At 35.1% G+C, this 19,731-nt stretch overlaps 1 protein-coding gene across 1 annotated transcript; it reads right to left on the bottom strand.

Annotated features, from left to right (window-relative positions):
* Nucleotides 1-7,326: 7,326 nt before the first annotated feature.
* On the bottom strand, nt 7,327-19,205 carry LOC140845293 (disintegrin and metalloproteinase domain-containing protein 2-like). Its single transcript, XM_073219278.1, is given in 6 exon segments — nt 7,327-7,559; nt 10,307-10,369; nt 10,372-10,441; nt 17,462-17,543; nt 18,560-18,726; nt 19,143-19,205. Coding segments are annotated over 6 exon segments (678 nt in total).
* Between the last annotated feature and the right edge of the window lie 526 nt (nt 19,206-19,731).

Below are 19,731 nucleotides of genomic sequence, written 5' to 3'. Positions count from 1 at the left end.
TTATTCACAATAGCCAGAACATGGAAGTGACCCAAGAGTCCGTTGACAGATGAATGGATAAGCAAAATCTGGTGTGTGCATGTGTGTGTGTGCAGCCACACGCACACGCACGCATGCAGTAGGATATTATTCAACCCCTAAAAAGGAGGGAAATTCTGACATATAGATGAACCTTGAAGACGTTATGCTAAGTGAAATAAGGCATTCACATAAGGACTAATACTGTATGATTCTGCTTGTATCAGGTATCCAGTTAGAGTAGTCACTTTTCATAGAGACAGAAAGACTAGTGTTTACCAGACAGTAGAGACAGAAAGATGGTGGACTGAGTTATTATTTAATGGGTGTGGAGTTTCAGTTTGGAAATTGAAAAAGTTCTAGAAATGGATGATGGTAATGTGTGCAAAAATGCAAATCCACCTAATGGCACTAAATTGTACACTTAAAATGGTAAAAACAGGAAATTTTGTTGTATGTATTTGGTTACAAGAAAAATATCCTCAAGCATATACCAGCAAATCATATCCACCAACATAAAAAAAGGTAATGCATGCTGACAGAGTGGGGCTTTTTCCAAGAATGCAAGTTTCAAAAGCAATTAGTGTAATGTACTATATTAACAAATAAAAGACAAAATAAATGATCATTTCAATAGACACATATGAGGACTGAAAAACCTCTTTATTGATAAAAGAAAAAAAAAACTGAACTAATTGAGTAACAGAACTAGAACTTCCTCAACCTAATAAAGAGGATTATGAAAAACCATAGGTAACATCATAGTTAATGGCTAAAAATGCGACCCCAAGATAACTAACAATTTAGAATATCTGCCCTGGGCTCTTCCTATTCAACATTGTAGTGTAAGTCCTAGCCGGAAAAATAGCTAAGAAGAAAAAATAGAAGGCATGCACATGTTGTAAATTAAAAAATAAAATTATATCCATTTTCATTTGAAATTTTTCTGACATATAGAAATCATAGTGATCCTCTAAAAATAACCATTAGAACTAATAAAAGATTTCAACAAGGTTGAAGGATAAAGGTTTAATATTAAAAATCAATTGGTATCTGGTAATGAATGACCCAAAAATGAAGTTTAAAGATTCTATCTCTAATAACATCAAAAAGAATAAAATATCAGGAAATAAATTTAACAAAAGTAGTGCAAGTCCTATACAGTGATAATTACAAAACTATAAAACATTTAACATGAAATAATTAAATAAGATACAGTTGGAAAGACACCCCATGTTCATGGATTTGAAGCCTTAATATACTTGATGTAACATTACAATTATCATCAAAATTCTAGCCGCTTTTTCCGTGGAAATTGACAAGTTGATTCTAAAATTCAAGAAATGCAAGAGACCCAGAATAATCTTTAAAAGCCTGGATTACTCACATTTCCCGATTTCAAAACAAACTACAAATCTACAGTGATTGAGGCAGTAGTGCTACTGACGTAAGTATATTAACATATAGATCAATGGAATAGAATTGGTAGTCCAGAAATAAACCCTTATGTTTACAGTCAAAAGTTTTTCCAGCAGAGGTGCCAAGTCAATTAAATGGGGGAATGATCATCTTTTCATCAGTGATGCTGAGACAACCGGATGTCCACATGCTAAAGAATTATGTTGGAACCATATCTCACACCATACACAAAAATTAACTCAGAATGGATTATAGACCCACATTTAAGAACAAGAACTATACAATCCATAAAAGAAAACAGATACTGTATTGCTCCACATTCAGGAATATTAAATTGTGACAGAAAAGGTGGCTATCAATATGCTGTAGTATTAAACTGAATATATGTCGAACAACATACACATTCCTCCTCTCTCCCCCTTCCCCAGCCCCAGGCACCCACTCATCTACTTTTTGTCTCTATTTGCCTATTCTGTACACCTAATATAAATGGAATCATAGAATATGTGGGCCTTTGTGGCCAGCTTCCTTATGTCAACACAATATTTTAAAAATTCAACCACATTTAGCAAATATCACCATTTCATTCATTTGTACTGCCTAATAATATTCCATATTTTGTTAGCTCATTCATCAGCTGATGAGCATTTGCGTTGTTTCTACTATGAGTAATGGTGCTATGATCATTTTGGGGGACAGATTTTTCAATTCTCTTCGGTATATACTAAGGGTGCAATTGCTATGTTAACATTTAGAGGGACTGCCAAACTGTTTTCTAAAGCAGCTACAGCATTTTATATTCCCACCAGCAATGCATAAATGTCCTGATTTTGCCACATCTTATTTTGCCACTTTCTATTATCTATCTTTTTAATATACCACCCTATTGAATGTGAAGAGGTATGTTGAGCTGGTTCTGTTTGGAGAACCACAGAACACTGTCCTAGCCTGTTAACAGAGGAGCTTCAAAATGCAGCGAAAGCTTTTAGAAAACGGCTTAAGATTTTCTGGAGGTAAGATTCCTCCACCACAGGTTTTTGATCATCCTGTGACTGCAGGGAAATATGTAATGGCTTTTTAATGTTTTCTTGACCTAATTCACCAAGTTCCTGAGGCAGTTTCAGAGCTTCAAGGAAGCCTCATGGAAAAAAGATTGCACAGTTTTGACAGCCCCCCTTAAATTTCAATCGCTAAAACTTTTCTATTTTATTAGAAAGGCATTTGAGTACAGTGGCACCTAAGACGCACTGAACATTAAAATTTCCACAGGAGAGAAACTTCATGTATCTTAGGGAACAATTCTCAGCCACTGGTGATCCTAGGGACATAGGCAGACTCTAAAAGTTGTAGGTCAGGCTTGGCTTAGGTGAGATCTTCTATTAGAAAACCATGGATATGGAATGAAAGACACAAGTGTAGGCTGTGTTTTCTGTTTGCCTTCTGGCTTCTTGAGTGAAGGTTCCATGGATTTTGTATCTTTCCCTTTATTTTTTGAAAATAATTCAAAATTTTAATCCTTAGACAACCTGTATGATTTTTTTCCTCTTAGTATACATTTTCTCTTCCTATGAGCCTTTAAGAGACTTATACTCAAAATCACATTATTTAACAAATCACTCTTACCTAGCAACATCTGTTTCTTTAGTGTCCAGGAAAAAAAAAAACACATGTGGAAAATCAAATTATAATAAATACTTTCACCCAAATGCATCCGGGCACTGTGTTGTGCCGCTGACACAGATCCCCACTGACACAGAGCCACTGATTCTCTCCACACGGATGGCCATCCTGAACAAAAAGGTTTTCTTGACATGATGCAGAGGATCCATTTGCAGTATTCAGGGAGATCACATTCACCAGAGGCAGACCTACATTTTTCTCCTTTTCTGTGTGTTACTGGTGGAGTGAGGCAGGTGATATTGAATTAAGCAGAATGTGAACATATAAATGTTATGAGGAATGAAAACTACTTACATAGGCAATGCAGACACTTTTTTAATGGGCTCTTACTTGACCGCCTGTACAGCATGGTCCTGAGGCGCAGACTCATACCAACTGTCAGTGTACACGTCTTGGAATCACAGCACGAGGCTGGCAAAAGAAGCACACTCCTGAAAGGGAAATTGGATGCTCTGACGTACCTTCCAACTTGTATTCACATTGGACAGATATTTTAATGACGACAGCATATTATATAGTATATAGAGAGATGCTTAGCTTGATGCTGGCCAATTTATAAAAAAATTAAGCCACTGAATTATTAATTTATCAGTTACCTACTGTGTGCTAGACCATGTGTTCTTTATATCCCTAGCATATACTTGACCATGTTGGTAGTAAGATATTTTGAAGCCCTAAACTTTCCCAAAGCCAAGATACCGGGAAGATCTCTCTGCCTTTTGTAGACAGAGAAACACAAGATGTGAAATAAATAGAAGTTATGATTTAACAGTTTTCATTACAGTGACTGGTTTCTAATCAACCTTTAGGAAATTGACTCTATTTTAGTAAGTCTATAACTTTTATGATCTATTCAAAGTTTACTTTAATTCTCTAAAGATGAAGAGCTAGAAAATATTTGCTGAACATGACTGAAATTATCAACTTTATATCACTCACACCACATTTTATTATGCCTTCTGTTATGCTATAAATCATCTCTGCCCAGTGATTTTGTTTTCAAAATTCTTTTATCAGGCTTAATTAAAGCAAAAGGTAAGAAAGGAGAAAGCTGGAAGAACACTGCACGCACGCACGCACGCGCACACACTCACACACACACACTTCTAAATTCCCAGGGACTTGAAATAGGGCTGATTGAGCAAAATTTCATTTGAATGTGAAGAGGTATGTTGTCCTGGATTTCAGTAGTCTTAATCTAAGCTATCACATGATACTAAGGCATATTGAATTTGCAGTATTTTCCAGATCTGTTGTGTTTAGTCAATGTCATTGCTATTGCTCTCCTTATGGGATTCCAGAGGGTAAAGTTTTGTCAACAGGGCTTTGTGACTCAATTATATAACATTTAATAGAGCTAATCAGATACACTACTGTCGATTTTCATTAGAAATTTTCAAGGGATTTCCATTCAGACCCAAACAAAACAAAGTGGGTATTGGGGGATAATTCCATCAAAGCACATCATGTAGCTAGGTATCTAAAAATACACTTTTCATGTACACAAATGACCTCAGCTACTGCAGCAGGGAACGCTCAGCTCCATTCAGGTGCTTATTTCTCTCATGTCCATACCATTCTCTATGAGTCTCACCGTCTCCCTCTCTCCCTCAATGCATTCCCTTTATTTCTACTTCTTCCCACCCTCACTCCAATCCCTTAGATCCAGTTTGATCTAAGATTTTCTGTGGGTTGGAAAACACATGTTTATTGGTTAAAGTATGGTCCAAATCGTTTGTACTTACATATTAATATATTCCATGCCACAAGTGTGCTTCTTGTGTTTCCATATCCAGTTGTGAAAGCTTCATATCTATCTTTCTGAATGGCAGGAAGATCTTAGGTGAAAAATAAATACAGGCATACCTCATTGTATTGTGCTTCACAGAAACTGTTCTCTACAAATTGAAGGTTTGTGGCAACTCTGTACCAAATAAGTCTATTGGCTCTATCTTCCTGATGGTATCTGCTCACATTATGTGTCTGTGTCACATTTTGGTATTCTCACAATGCTTCCAGCTTTTCCATTATTATATTTGATTGTGGTGTCTGTGATCAGTGATCTCTGAAATTAGTATTGTACATTTTTTTATGCACCATAAAGTGTGTCCACAGAATGACAGCAAACTTCATGGACAAATGTGTGCATGTTCTGACCATGTTTCCCCATCTCTCTCCCTCTCCTCAGGCCTCCCTATTCCCTGAGACACTACAATATTGAATTCAGGCCAATTAATAACCTACAATAGTCTCTAAGGTGTCCAACTCGAAAGAAGGGTTGCATGTCTCTCACTTTAAATCAAAAGCTAGAAACGATTAAGCTTAGTAAGGAAAACCAAAGCCCCATCTCTCTTCAATTCTATGAAGGCTGAGAGAGGGGAGGAAGTTGCAGAAGAAAATCTGGGAGCTATGGGAGGTTGGTTTATGAGGTTTAAGGAAAGAAGCCGTCTCCGTTAACAGAAAAGTGCCAGTGAAGCATCAGGTGCTGATGGAGAAGCTGCGCAGCAAGTTACCCAAAAGATCTAGCTTAGTGAATGTATGAAGGTGGTTACACTAAGCAAACAGATTTTCAATGTAGATGAAATGTAGAAGATGCCGTCCAGGACTTCCATAGCTAGAGAGAAGTCAATGCCTGGCCTCAAAGTTTCAAAGGACAGGCCAAGCCTTTTGTTCAGGGCTAATGAGAGCTCATGACTCTTAAGTTGAAGCCAATGCTTAACTGCCATTCCAAAAATCCTAGGGCCCAGTAAAATTGTTAAATCCACTCCTGCCTGTGCTCTATCAATGGAACAAGAAAGCCTAGATGACAGCACATCTGTTTACAACATGGTTTTACTGAGTTGTTGAAGCCCACTGTTGAGACCTACTGCTCAGAAAAAAGATTCAAGTTATTCCTGCTCACGGAGAGTGCACCCTGGTCACCCCAAGAGCTCTGGTGGAGATGGACATCAGAATTCAGGTTGTTTTCATGCCTGTTAACACAACATCCATTCTGCAGCCCATGGGTCAAAGAGGTAATCTGAACTTTCAAATCTTATTATTCAAGAGATATATTTTGTAAACCTGTAAGTGCTACAGATAGTGATTTCTCTGATGGATCTCAGCAAAGTAAGTTGAAATCCTCTGAAATGGATTCAGCATTCTAGATGTCATTAAGACCATTTCATGAGGAGAGATCAAACATCAACATTCACAGAAAACTGGAAGAAGTTGATTACAACCCTCCTGGATGTCTTTGAGGGGCACAAGACTTCAGTGGAGGAAGTCACTGCAGGTGTGGTGGAAATAGCAAGGGAACTAGAATTAGGAGCGGAAGCTGAAGATCTATCTGACTGAATTGCCACAAAATCATGATAAAACGAATGGCTGAGGAGTTGCTTCTCATGGAAGAGCAAAGAAAGTAGTTTCTGGAGATGGACTTTACTCCTGGTGAAGATTGTTGAAATGACAACAAAAGGATTTAGAATATTACATAAAATTACATTAAAGATGATAAAGCGGTGGCAGGTCAAGGTATGAGGAGATTGACTCCACTGTTTTAAAAAGGGCTGCTGCAGATAAAATGCTATCAAACAGCATCACATGCTACAGAGAAATTGCTTGGAAGAGTCAATGGATGTGGCAAATTTCATCATCATTCTTATTTTAAAAAATGACTTCAGTCACCCCAACCTTCAATAACCACCACCCTGATCAGCCAGCAGCCGTCCACATCAAAGCAATCTCCTCCAGCAGCAAAAAGATTATACCTCACTGAAAAACTAAGATGATGGTAGCATTTTTTAGCAACAAAATGTTTTAACTAGGGTGTGCACATTGCTTTTTTTTTTTTTAAATATAATGCTGTTGCACCCCTAAGTGACTGTTACAATCTAGTGTGACACAACTTTTTCGTGCACTGGGAAACCAAATAATTTTTTCAACTTGCTTTATTGTGGTCGGGAACAGAACCACAGTATCTCTGAGGTATGCCTGTACTGAGGAGGGACACACTCTCCAGGGGAAGTATAAACTGAGGTCAGCTCAGCTACTGGATTAATGACCTTGAAAAATCACCTATGTGGATAATTGACAAACCACTGAATCCATTTACCAATGTACAAGTGCACCCATTAGTATTGTAATCCCTACATGCTTTCTGCAGATATTCATAGCAAAGTGAGTTTGACAAACTAGGGAAAATGGCAAGGGTAACTCTATATAAATCAATTAATCACTTTGATGTAATTCTGCTGTATATTCTTCCAAACCAGTACCAACCTCCTCACTCCCACAGTCACATTGCTCTCCTTGTTCCACTTCTCCATTGCCACAGTCGGCAGCTTTGTATGACGGATCTGAGCGTGGCTGATTTCAAAGACACTGGGAACTTGGCTTTGAAATCAAGTGTGCAAAATCCTCCATGCTGCAGTTACTAAAGCTCTTCACACCAGTGGAATGGACTAAAAATATATCAAACATCAAATTTTTAGGTAAATGATGCTTCCATAAACTGCCTAGCCTCAGAATAAAGCTCTTCAATAGCAATTCCACAACAGACAAAAGGCTCAATTTTTTAAAGTGTCAAACTTTCATTTTCTGTGCCTGGGAAGTCAACTGTGCAAGAGTTTAAATATTTTTGGTAGGCATAACTAACTAATCAATGAAGTGTGTTGGCTGATACATGCCACTGCTGTCACTTGCAGCTTTTATCTCACAGAGAGCACCTTCTCTGCTTCTTCTCTTTCCACTCATGACTTCTAAATATCGTAATACCTTTGCATTAACAAAGAAGAGTGGGCTTTTCCCTTCTTTATCAATACTTATTCATAGATATCTCACCCAGTTCTATACTGGATTATTATAGATAACTCCTCTACCAGCTAGCTCTGATACCTTTATCTCCAACTCAAAGTTATCACCTAAACTCCAGAGTCCAACATACACAAGTGATGGGAAAGAGCCAATATAATTAAAATGTGGTCTTTGGAAAAAAATCTATTAATTGATGAAGCCCAAGTGAGAGGGATTAAGAAATAAAGGAGAAAATGCCAGTTGTCTGTATCAGATATAAAAGAGATTGTCACTGGAAAGCCCAGTGACTTTCATAGGAAATAATCGAAGATTACAAAAATTTACAGCAAATTAATTTCAATGAAAATACTTTGAAAATAACCAAAATCTAAATAAATACCCTTATATTTTAAAAATGAATTATTAAACATCTTCCCAAAAATATGTCTATTTCCATTCAGATGGGTTCACTGGTAGATTCTATCAAATAATTTGGGAAGAATTAATACCAACTTTCCAAAAAAGTCCACTGTTATCCCAAAATTTAAACCCTTCAAAGGAACTACAAGAGAATCCCGATAAAAACCAGTGCCCCTCATAAATATTAGAGAAAAATCATGCAACAAATAGGATAAATACATAAAATAATAATGCATATGTCCAAATGTAGTTCATCCCAGGAAAAAAACTGTTTAAAAACTGTTATTCAAATATTTATAATTCAATAAAAAATACTTTAATGGCTAACAGAATAATGTAGAAAAAATACATTCATCTCAAAACGTGATAAAATTTATTTAGGACAAAATCTTGGGCAAACAAGGAATAAAAAGGAACTTTTTCAACCTAATTAAAAAGCCTGCATGAAAAACCTTCAGCTAACACATTTAATGGTGAAAGAGTAAGGAATCTGCCCCATAAGCCAGAAACACAGCAAAGACAGCCACACATAGTTTACATTGTAGTCGAGGTCTTAACCACTGTATAAGGCAAAAAATAGAAATTGAAAAAAATATAAAGATTGAAAAGGAAAATGTAAAACTGTACAATATGTGGTTGTACATGTGTAAAATTTTAATAAAGCTAAAGGCTCAGAACTAATAAGTTAATTTAGCAAAGCTGTAGGATACAAGTTCAATAAAATCTCAATATGCTACAATCGGAAATTTCAGAGTAATATCATCAGGTACAATTAGAAAAAACAATTAAAGGCCAATCTATTTACACTTAATAATTTCTCCAAAGAAAAAAAAATGAGAAAATACTGTCTTTTGTAGGATGCCAACCATGATGAGAATAATTCAGACACCCCAACAAAATAACCTACTTTCAAAAGTGAGCAGAGACACCTGCACAATATGTAGGAGGAGGCAGAGGTTCCAAGAAGCTATTCCTGTTTAAGATCTTCTAATCCTTCCTATCATTTCTTCTTCATTATAACCATTGTAATCATCGCACAGTATCACAAGCAACATATCCTCACCATCACTAAAAACTATAATCAAAGATAAGTAAAAATTTAATAAGCAGCACTCAAGATCATTAATAACAATAGTCTGCTGCCATCAGACCATGTATTGATCCAGTTCCATGATCACCTAAGTTTTGTTTTCTATAGCCACCTCTGGGATCATTATTTTCATATGGGTTCCTCCCGAATCAGAGCCTGAGATAAACATTGGAGTGCAAGTTTTTCTAGGAAAATGATTGTGAAACCAGGAGGGAAGGAATGGAGAGAATGAGATGTCATCATTTGTTGCTGTAAGCAGTGGGGCTTGATTCTCTAGGACATCTGAGAAGCAGGAAATGGTTCCAGGAATTGTCCACCAGGAGTAAGGCTCCAGCCACCAACTGCACGACAGTTTCCCCAACTCCCCCGACTATTCAGTCCTGATTCTGTAAAACCTCACAGTGTACCCTGAGAATACTGATGGCAACAGCAAACAAACTCACTAGGTCTTTGAGGCACGATAAGAACACTGCAAAAGACCTTCTCTATTGACAGAAGGCTGAATAAATTACATCTGAAATCAATAGATACCAAGAGCTGAGGCTGAGCCAAGGCAGAATGAAGGAGAGTCATACAGACGAGGCCGTACTAATAAATCATTCTTGCTTATCAAATCATCCATTAAATGATAAAGATCATTCAAATAAGCACAAGTAATAAATGTAGAGTTAAATACCATATGAGAAAGCAAGTGTGTCATTAGATTACAGGAGATACAGAGATAGAGATATACAGCACTGGCATTGAATACATATATATATACATATAAACACATACACATATATTGATTTGGGGGGTCACTGATCACAGCTTATATTCAACCATTATTATTTTAATAACTAGACTTTCTTAAACTAAATACACCAACTTATTTTCATATAAACCACATATATAAAGCATCTTACATGGCTTCTGGGTTCATTATGCAGATAGCTCCTGAGCACTGGCATTTGTTAATGTCATCATAGCTATTCCCATACTGAGGCTCAGTAGTTGAGCCATAATAACTGCAAGTGATTCCAGATTTAAGCTTCCGGGATCCTGGAAAAAAAAATACATGTACACACTCACATGTTAGGAGATAATTCATTTACCTAGAGAATAATGAATTATTAAAAACTGTCCTTTGATAAAACATAATAAAGACATTTAATATGTTAACCACAGAAATGCCATCCAAGTTGGCCTAATATGTTATAGGTAGCAATTACCAATATGAGAAGAATATGAAGAGTAAAATCTGAAATGTTACCAAAATGCAAACGTCCTGTTCACTTGGTGGCATCAGTCCAAGAAAAAAAAGACCCCAATAACTTATTAATTATATATAACAATAGTTATAGTCATATTTGTACCCAAGAAAGAAAATCTTTAAAGATACACACATAATGTGGGAAATTATTAATAGATTGTGTTCATTTATAATTTATTTGAAGATGAAGACTTACTATGAATGTTACATACATTTTTTTAAAAATCATAAATTAACCCACTGATTTAATTTACATTATGGTAAATGATGACTGATGATAAGAATGCTGGCTATCCATTCTTCCTCAGTTACTTAAACTCTTTTCAAAACTAAAATGCCTTTATCATTCTTCTTTTTATAAATGTAAGATACTTATTATACCACATTTGGACCATACAAAAACATATGAAGCTTAGGGAAAATCCACAGATTACACTGCGTCTTCAAATACATCTAATAACATTTTGATGAATACACTTCAAGACAGGGTTCTATCTCTCCCACTAAAACCTGCACAGAATAGAGGGGCTACTCTCTTGACAAGTCTGAAAGTACAAGCAGTCAGAAGGGAAGAACACTAGAATTCACAGCACCGCCGACCTGGAAGTGAGTTTATATCCTTTGGCCTGATGGCCCGTAGCCAGAGTTTGGAGGTGAGCACTGTAGTAGTGTACAGAGAGAATCAGGAGAAATTTTCTAATTCTGGATTGAGGAGTGGGAAAGAAAACTCCTACATCTCAGGGAGAGTGGGGAAATCCCGTTTATTTTTCTCTCCTGCTCCTCTGTTCTCCCATGCCTTGTCCCCCAGATGGCTCTGAAGGGGCAGCGGCAGCCCCAGGTAGCTCTGTGCGGGAATCTGCAGTCAGAGCTCACCTCCAGGCAACCACCTCCTCCTCTCCTTTCGGTGGAGCTGTGGCTTCAACAGCTTGGGTTCAAACAAGGTGGGTTCTTTTTGTTATTTATTTGTTTATTTATTATTGAAGTGTAGTTGGCATAGTTTTGTTTTCTTGTACTCTGTCTCCCCCTGCTTGGCCATAGAAGTGGGAAAGGGTCTATCCAGGCAACTAAAAAGGGCAGCCTCAAGAAACTGACATGTGCCAGGGAGACAGCAGAGGTATGAATTTGGGTAATCAATCCCATAAAACAACCTATCCATCTATCTCTGTATCTATGTACCTATCTCTCTCCCTCTCATCAGCATCATCATATTCTCTATCGTGCATCTATCTTTTAAGTATTAGCCATTGTACCAATTAGAGAAATAGTACAAAACCTGCAGAGTGAGCCAGCAGCCTGCAGATCAGGAGAGGCAGTGATGCAGTTCCTGTCTGAAGGCCAGCAGGCTGGAGACCAAGGTGATACAATGGTGCAGATGAAGCCTGAAGGACAGTCTGCTGACGAATGCCCTCTTGCTTAGGCAGAGTTGGTCTTTTTGTTCCATTCAGGCCTTCAACTGTCTGTATGATACCCACCCACATTACGGACAGCAATGTGCTTTATACAAATTTCACCCATTTGAGTATCAATCTCATAAAAAACCCTCCAAACTGACATAAATTAGCCATCGCAAGCATTCCTCAAACTTTACAGGTCCAGGTACAAAATAAACCTCTTCTTCCACCCTTCCATTTCCTATCTGCCTCCAAAGCCTACCCCACCTTCCTCTACCTAGTTTTTCAGGACAAATCTGAGGCATAATAATGATTTTTCCATCATACATGCAATGCATCTGATAAGTTAGCAAGCCCTTCTGTTTTATTTTCATAATTTATACCAGATAAAAACTACTCACATATCCGAGAATAAAATACTAGTTTATATTCACTCATCTGCAAGTGTCTCCTATTTGGTCTCCTTGCTTTGTACCCTTGCCCCCTGACAATTACTTCTCTTTAAGGTTACCGGAGAAATACTTCTCTCTGGCTTAAAAACTTGTAGTGCCTACTCATTGCAAAGAGAATAAAATCCAAAACTGTTTATCATGATCTTCAAGGACCTATACAATCATACTTTCACCTACTTCAATGACCCTTGTTCATGACATTCATTTCCATTTGAAATAATGATCTTTCTCATGGACTGATTTCCTAGACCTTCCCGTGACTGCTTTTGTCTCGTCATTCATACCTCCTTTTCAGCATCTCCTCAGACTTTCTCTCTGATCTACTATATATCCTGTCCATTTTTACCATATTATCCTAATGCTATTAACTGAAACAATATTATGACATTATTTTAAGTTAAATGATCTTACATTTCTAAGGTGAAATGATCCTACTTTCGTTGGATAAAATCACTTTGGTCATAGTCTGTTATCTTTATAGATGGCTGGATTCAGCTGATTAGTATTTTGACTTACCTCCACTAGGTTAGTGAATAAATTAGCCTCTAATTTCCTTTGTGCAGCAACCTCGTTTGATATTTTTATTATTGTGGTAATGCTGACTTCCAGTTGTGTGAAAGGTGTTCTCTTTTTCTATTCTCTACAAATGTATGAGATTGAAAGAATCAGTTCCCTCATAATCATGTAGAATGCTCCCCTAAAAGCATTGTCTTTTACCTTGTGATACTTTCAGATAAATTAATTCCTTTAGTAGTTTGGTGTTATTCTGAATTTCTACTTTCTTCTTGTGCAAGTTTTAGTAAATTACTGGCTCCCTTTAACAATGTTTTCAAATTTATCTAAGTTATACAGTGTTCTATTATTACCTTAATAGTATCTATATCTGTAGCATTTCCCATTATTTTCATGATTTTATTAATATAAGCCTGCTCTGTTTTATAAAAATCAGTTCTGCTGGAAATATGCTTGCCTTTTAGGTTTTTAAGGTCTAATATCCTTTTTGAATATCTCTATTCTACCTCTAATCTTTCATAGGTTTCTGCTTTTATCTTAATTTCCTGCCTTCCACTTGTTTTCATGTTATTCTGTTTTTATTTTCTCATATACGTTTGGATAATCAGCTCATTGATTTTCAGTTTATTTTCTGCCAGTTTATTAGACACTAATTTCCTTAACTATTCTGCCTTTCCTCCCCCACTCCTCAAACTTCAGCAGAAATTATTTGTGATACATTTAGATATTATTGATTTCCCATATCATGATCTTCTAATTTCCAACAATGCTTTTGACTTAAAGTCTACTGTCACTATTTTATTTTAATTTTTCATTTTTGTTTAGTGCATGACAAAACTGCCTTGGCAATTTGTCATAAATCTCTTAAAAATATGTCAGGTTGTATTTTTAGACTTCCTATTTTGTTACACTGATCAATTTATCTACACTGCAGTATCTTAATTACTATAGTTTTTAAGAAGTTATATCTTCAACTTTTCTTCAACTTCCAAAGTTGTTTTATATATTTTCCCTTTTATATTTACACATAGGAATTTAGTATCAGCTTGTCAATTTTTACCCAAAAAAAAAACCTGCTGAGACTTTGATTGGCATTGACATTGATCACTATAATATCGTAAAAGACAATTTAATTTAATATAAAGGTAATAAAATGACCCCTTCTGTAGCATATTGTTTCTTTCAACTAAGTAAGAAAAAAATTATATGAGATAATCAAAAACAATAGTAGTAATGTGCTACTAAAATGGGATATTTAGGAAAAAACTTCAAATACATTTAAGCAGGATTAATTTCCCTTTAAAAAGTACAAAGATGGGATTAAAAAATAAAATGCATTGTAAAAAGCTTAGATTTACAAACTGAGCTTTATTATTATATTAAAGTGTTTATAATAACCTAAAGCAAACATAATACCTAATAACACAATATTGAGTTTTTCCTCTGAGATCAGGAATGATACAAGAATGTCTGCTATTAATTACACATTATTCAATTCAACTCTTTCAACTGAATATTATTCTTGAGACCCTAGTTAATTACAGAAAAAAAATTTAAAGATATATATAGTGGAAAGGAAAAAAAGAACAAAATTGTTCTTATTGACACATGACAACATTGCACACAGAAGAATTTAAATCAAAAGCTACAAGTAAATATAGAAATACCATTGGATACAAGTCATTGTATATCATTTGTCTTTCACCATAAAAGAAACATGCTTAAGTTATATTTAAAATATATTTACTGATATCATCAAACAAGGCTAAATGCCTAGAATAAATCAAACAAAATATATGCTAAAATTTCTGCATGGAAGATTTATGCCTATTTGCCTCAATAATGAATTAACATTTTACTTGTTTCTTATTTAAGTGGAATATATTTCATCATTTTTATACTCACCTTGACTTTGCCATTAATATATCTCTTGTAAATAACTAATTAAAAAATTTTTAGAATAAAAGTACTTTTTAAAAATTTTAAATCAGAGACTCTGTCTGATTTGGTGAGTTTAATCCAGTTACACTCACATAATTGCTGTCATATGAAGATATATTAAAACCATTTTATTTTATATTTTCCATTTGTCTTACTTGTTTTTACATTTCTTCTTCCCTGGCTATGTTTACATTTCTTCCATTCGATTGTTACAGTGCTTTGCTTTTGTTAAGACCAATATTCATTGGATAGCCCAGCTCCAGCTATTTGCATCTTAAGACAACAAAAAATTTTAGCTATATTTATTCACTTTCAGTTTCATAATCTTGTAGCTTTTCATGGAAATAGACAATTTCTACCAATATGTCCTGAATGTTAGTCTTTTGTTTGGCAAATCTTTTGAGGGCTTATATGCCTGAAAATATTTTTACTGTGCCTCAGATTTCTTTTTAGTTATGAACTGTGCCTTCAAAGTACTTTTACCCTCAATACATTCCTTTAGCATCCAATGTGGCTTTTCTGACTATGGAATGTCTTCCTTATTTTATGATTTTCTTCCTTCTGGAAACATAACAACTTGTCTTCATATTTGATATTTTCATCTCATTGTTGTGCATATTTTTGCTCTTCTTTTTTTATTTTCCATGTGCCCTTTGCATATGACAACCCACGTTCGTCCCCTCCTGCCAGATGGTGTAGTGTGAGGTATCATGAGGAGATTCCCAGAGGGACTTCCTGACAGAGGCATTTTGTTGATCTGGCAGTGGCTGGAAACTGTTCTGTGAATGTAATTCTGTGAAATTTATTTTCATGTTCCCTTCAAAAGTTTTCTTATGATTTTAATATTTTCATCTCCATTATTCTTAATGTCTAGATATTGGTACTTGTACTTTAATCATCCATTTCTCTTAACTTTTCTTTTATCTTCCCTAACTTTTCCAATGTCTCCTGTAAAATGTCCTTATTCGGATTTTCCAATTTCATCATTTATGCTTCACATGCATTGATCTTATCCCTTATGCAATTAATCCTTTTCTATGATAGCTTACACTTTATTTTGTTTGAAATTCCTGGTTATAAGTACTTAATAAAACTGCTTCAAATGGTATATGTTGTGTAGTGTATTTTCCTCTGAGGCCGGAGGAAGTTGAATAGTCAGGATCTACATAGTCAACAGACAATACGTCTGGTAATATGTACTGTTGCAAGTCCTTGAGGACAAGAACTGACTTGTGTCAGCCTTTGGGAGTAAGTGAACTTGGCAAGACAGGTGGATGCATGTGGCCCAGGGCAAGGAGATGCGGACATCAAAACTGTTGATTTCTGACTTGCTTCTACTCAAACAAAAACTACTCAGTTATGGTTTCAGCTATACACTTTTAGAAAGGAGCAGCCCTGGAAGGACATAGTGCCAAGGGAGAGATGGTACTGGGTGTTTAAGTATCAGAGGGCAGAGTTTCCACCGTTTTCTTCAACAGCTCACTGCTGTGAGTAAACAATGACTGCTGCTGATTTTCCTAGTGAAAGATCAGGCAATGACTATCCAAGTGAAGTGTGGAGAATAAATAGGAAGAAGAATATTAAGAAAAGCTCTTCTCTGAATGCTCCTTTCACTGCAGAGACCACTACCCTCTGCCCATGAGCTGCAGACTTTCCAGTAAAGGATGGCATTTCCTTTCTCCTGGTAGTTAGCTGGCCTTTGGAGAGAATCAGTTCTGCTCTTAAGATTTCCTACTATTCCATGTGATTGGATAAACCAGTCATATTCCAGCTTTTGAGACTAGTAATGACTTGCCCATAACAATAAGCCACATTTTCCAAACTCTGAGTTGTGAATTTCAAAGATGAAACGTGTCTCCATTTGATTGATTCATTTATTTATTTTTTTAACTTAGCTTCCCTTGTTCACTGAAACAAGAGCATTATATATCGCCTCCCAAACTCCAGCAGACATTGTACAAATGCACAAAAAGTTTAAAAAGGCAAGTTCTATGTATCAGAATAACCATAGATAGGCTTTATGAAATAGGGCAAAAAACATACCAACTTTCAATACACCAGGATTTTCTACTAAGATTAATAATGTCAATTAGGGCATGTGATTCTGTTATTCTTCACCTATGCCCCACGAAGCACTTTAAGGCAGGTGATAAATAAGCTTCAAAGTTTAATTTTAACCTGGTTCATAATTATGTTAGCTACATAATTAAAAGACAGTTAAAAAATCCATCCTTGAAATTAAAATCAATTAATGATTAAATGTTGAGTATATGAAAAATTCATAAGCATTTTATAAGACTAAAAAAAATTGCAAAAGTTTTGTATGTAGTAAGTTCAATAAGGGCTTCTTATAATTCAAACATTTTTAACAGCAGCAGAGGCAAAGATCCCTAGAATCATTATGCAAATTTTAGGATACATAGAAATAATAAAATAGGGAAATATCTAACTGTATATTAATCTAAATAGCATTCTATATACATCTTAGTTGTGCAAATTAAACTATACCAACCAGAGCAACACCTCCTCCGTACTGAGGGTCACATATCTTCCCTTGAAAGGTTGCACCAACATACTTTGATTTTTCTCTGTAACTTAAGTTTAAAGAAAGGATCATAATCACATAAATTTGTAAAATTAAGCACGACTAATATTCAATGTGCCTAATGCAATTTCTGTTTTGCATATTTATATCATAAATTCATAGGTATTATCACCTAACATTAAGGTAACAAATCACAGGAAGTGAATAAATGTGTCTGCTTCCCTTGAAAACAATCAAATAGACTTAGACAACAATAGAAAGTGTATTCTCATATGGAATGTTGAGAAAATAATGATTCTTTCTGTAATGTTTCTTAAAAATAATTCAAGTAAATAATTCCTAAAATAACAAAATAATAAATAAATAACTAAAATTATTTCAAATTAGAAAGATAAGGAAATATGGTTTATAAATAGGCAGTCAGTCACTTTATGGACTGAAGTCTCCCCTTAATCAGACAGAATTAGCCAGAGCCATGCAAAGGTGGGGCATATCTGTAAGACAGAAAAATATTTAAAAGATTATAATTTTAGATATATATGATCATTTGCATAATATAATAATATATAATATACATATGTCCTCAATACTGATAAGAGAAAAACAAAGAGGTTACTAAATTGACAAGGTGGTTTATATCTTGTAAAATGCAACACCATGTGAATATGGTACGTCAGAGATATTAAATATACAAAATTATTTCTAAACCCTTGTTATTTTTGGCTTTATTTTATGGAAGTAAAGCATAAAGAGAAAAGGCCAAATTACTGTACTCATAGAATTCAGGCACATTGCTTCAGACAGATATTGTTAACATTTTATGCAGTAAGCTATTTAGTGATATGTATATACTTTAAGAAAGCATATGGTAACAAGACTGAAGGAATGAGTGTTAACTACAGAGCAATAAATGGGATGGTTGATATCAATAATTCTGCTACAAAATCTGTGTTGTGGAAAAACAGTATTCACATGATCTTATATGTAAGAAAAATTGGTTGAAATTTGGTTAAATATAGGTATGTTGCTTCTGTATAAGGTTTAGTAATGCCAAGATATGCTTACACAAGTAAAAATGCCACATCGTGTGGACGCAAAACAAGATATGATCTTTTCCATTTTAAAAATCTGTGTAATAAGTCATTAGCATCTCCAGTTACCGTAATTTTATTTTCATCCATCCAAAGCTCCAATGAAGATAGAATTATTGTAATATTAAATGAAGAAAAAATCTAAAATAGAAAACATAAAGAAAATATATTCAAACATCATGGTTTAAATAGGTTTGGGCAAACTCTATGTTGATGATAATAGGAAACAAGTGAACTGTAATTCTGGATTGGGTCTTATAAAGTACATTAGCAGGTAATAAATATTACTAATAAAAGAAGTAATAATGAACATTTTGAAATAGTTGTACTTAAGCAAGCCCACGTCAAGTGTTTTATTAATTTAATCTTCACAGTAACCTAATTATGTACACACAATTAGTATTATTCCTACTGAAGAGCTGGAAGAGCAAAACTTAAAATGGTTATAGAATTTGCCCTACTTCACACAGCATGTGTATTCAGGCAGTGTCATAAAAGAAAGTATGGAAATTGTTTAAGTAACACAAGCAAATACAAAGATACTAAAAAGCAAACACAGCATTAGTCAATCCCATCAACTGGAAGACTTTTTGAGTAACAACACCTGCATCAGAACCCATTACACTGAAAAAGATAACCACCTTTTAGATTTAAATGTATATTGAATACTATGTAATGATTATCATTCTAAAATCTAATATACGGGGTTAAGAATTTGTTAAAATTGCCAATTTATTAGTTTTTAAACACCATTTGTTATTATAGAAATAATAAGTCAGTGTGAAAATTGGAAAATACAAAAACACGCTACAAACTCTTCTAAAAATCGAAATGGAAGGAACACTTCCAAACTCATTTTATGAGGGAAAGCATTGCCTTGATACCAAAGCCAAAGACACCACAAAGAAAAGAAAAGTTACAGGCCAATATCCCTCATGAACATAGGTGCAAAATGCTCAACAAAATACTGGCAAACTGAAGTTAAGAGCGCACGAAAGGATCACACACCATCATCAGCTGGCATTAATTCCAGGAATGCATGACTCATTCAAATTCCTCAAATCACTCAGTGCGATGCACTATGTTAACAAACTGAAGGGGAAAAATCATGATCACCTCAGTAGATGCAGAAAAAGCACTCGACAA

Source organism: Manis javanica, chromosome 12, assembly GCF_040802235.1.
Source record: "Manis javanica isolate MJ-LG chromosome 12, MJ_LKY, whole genome shotgun sequence".
Classification (NCBI taxonomy): domain Eukaryota; kingdom Metazoa; phylum Chordata; class Mammalia; order Pholidota; family Manidae; genus Manis; species Manis javanica.
Note: the sequence above shows the minus strand (reverse complement) of the source record. Positions and strands in the feature narration are given on the sequence as shown.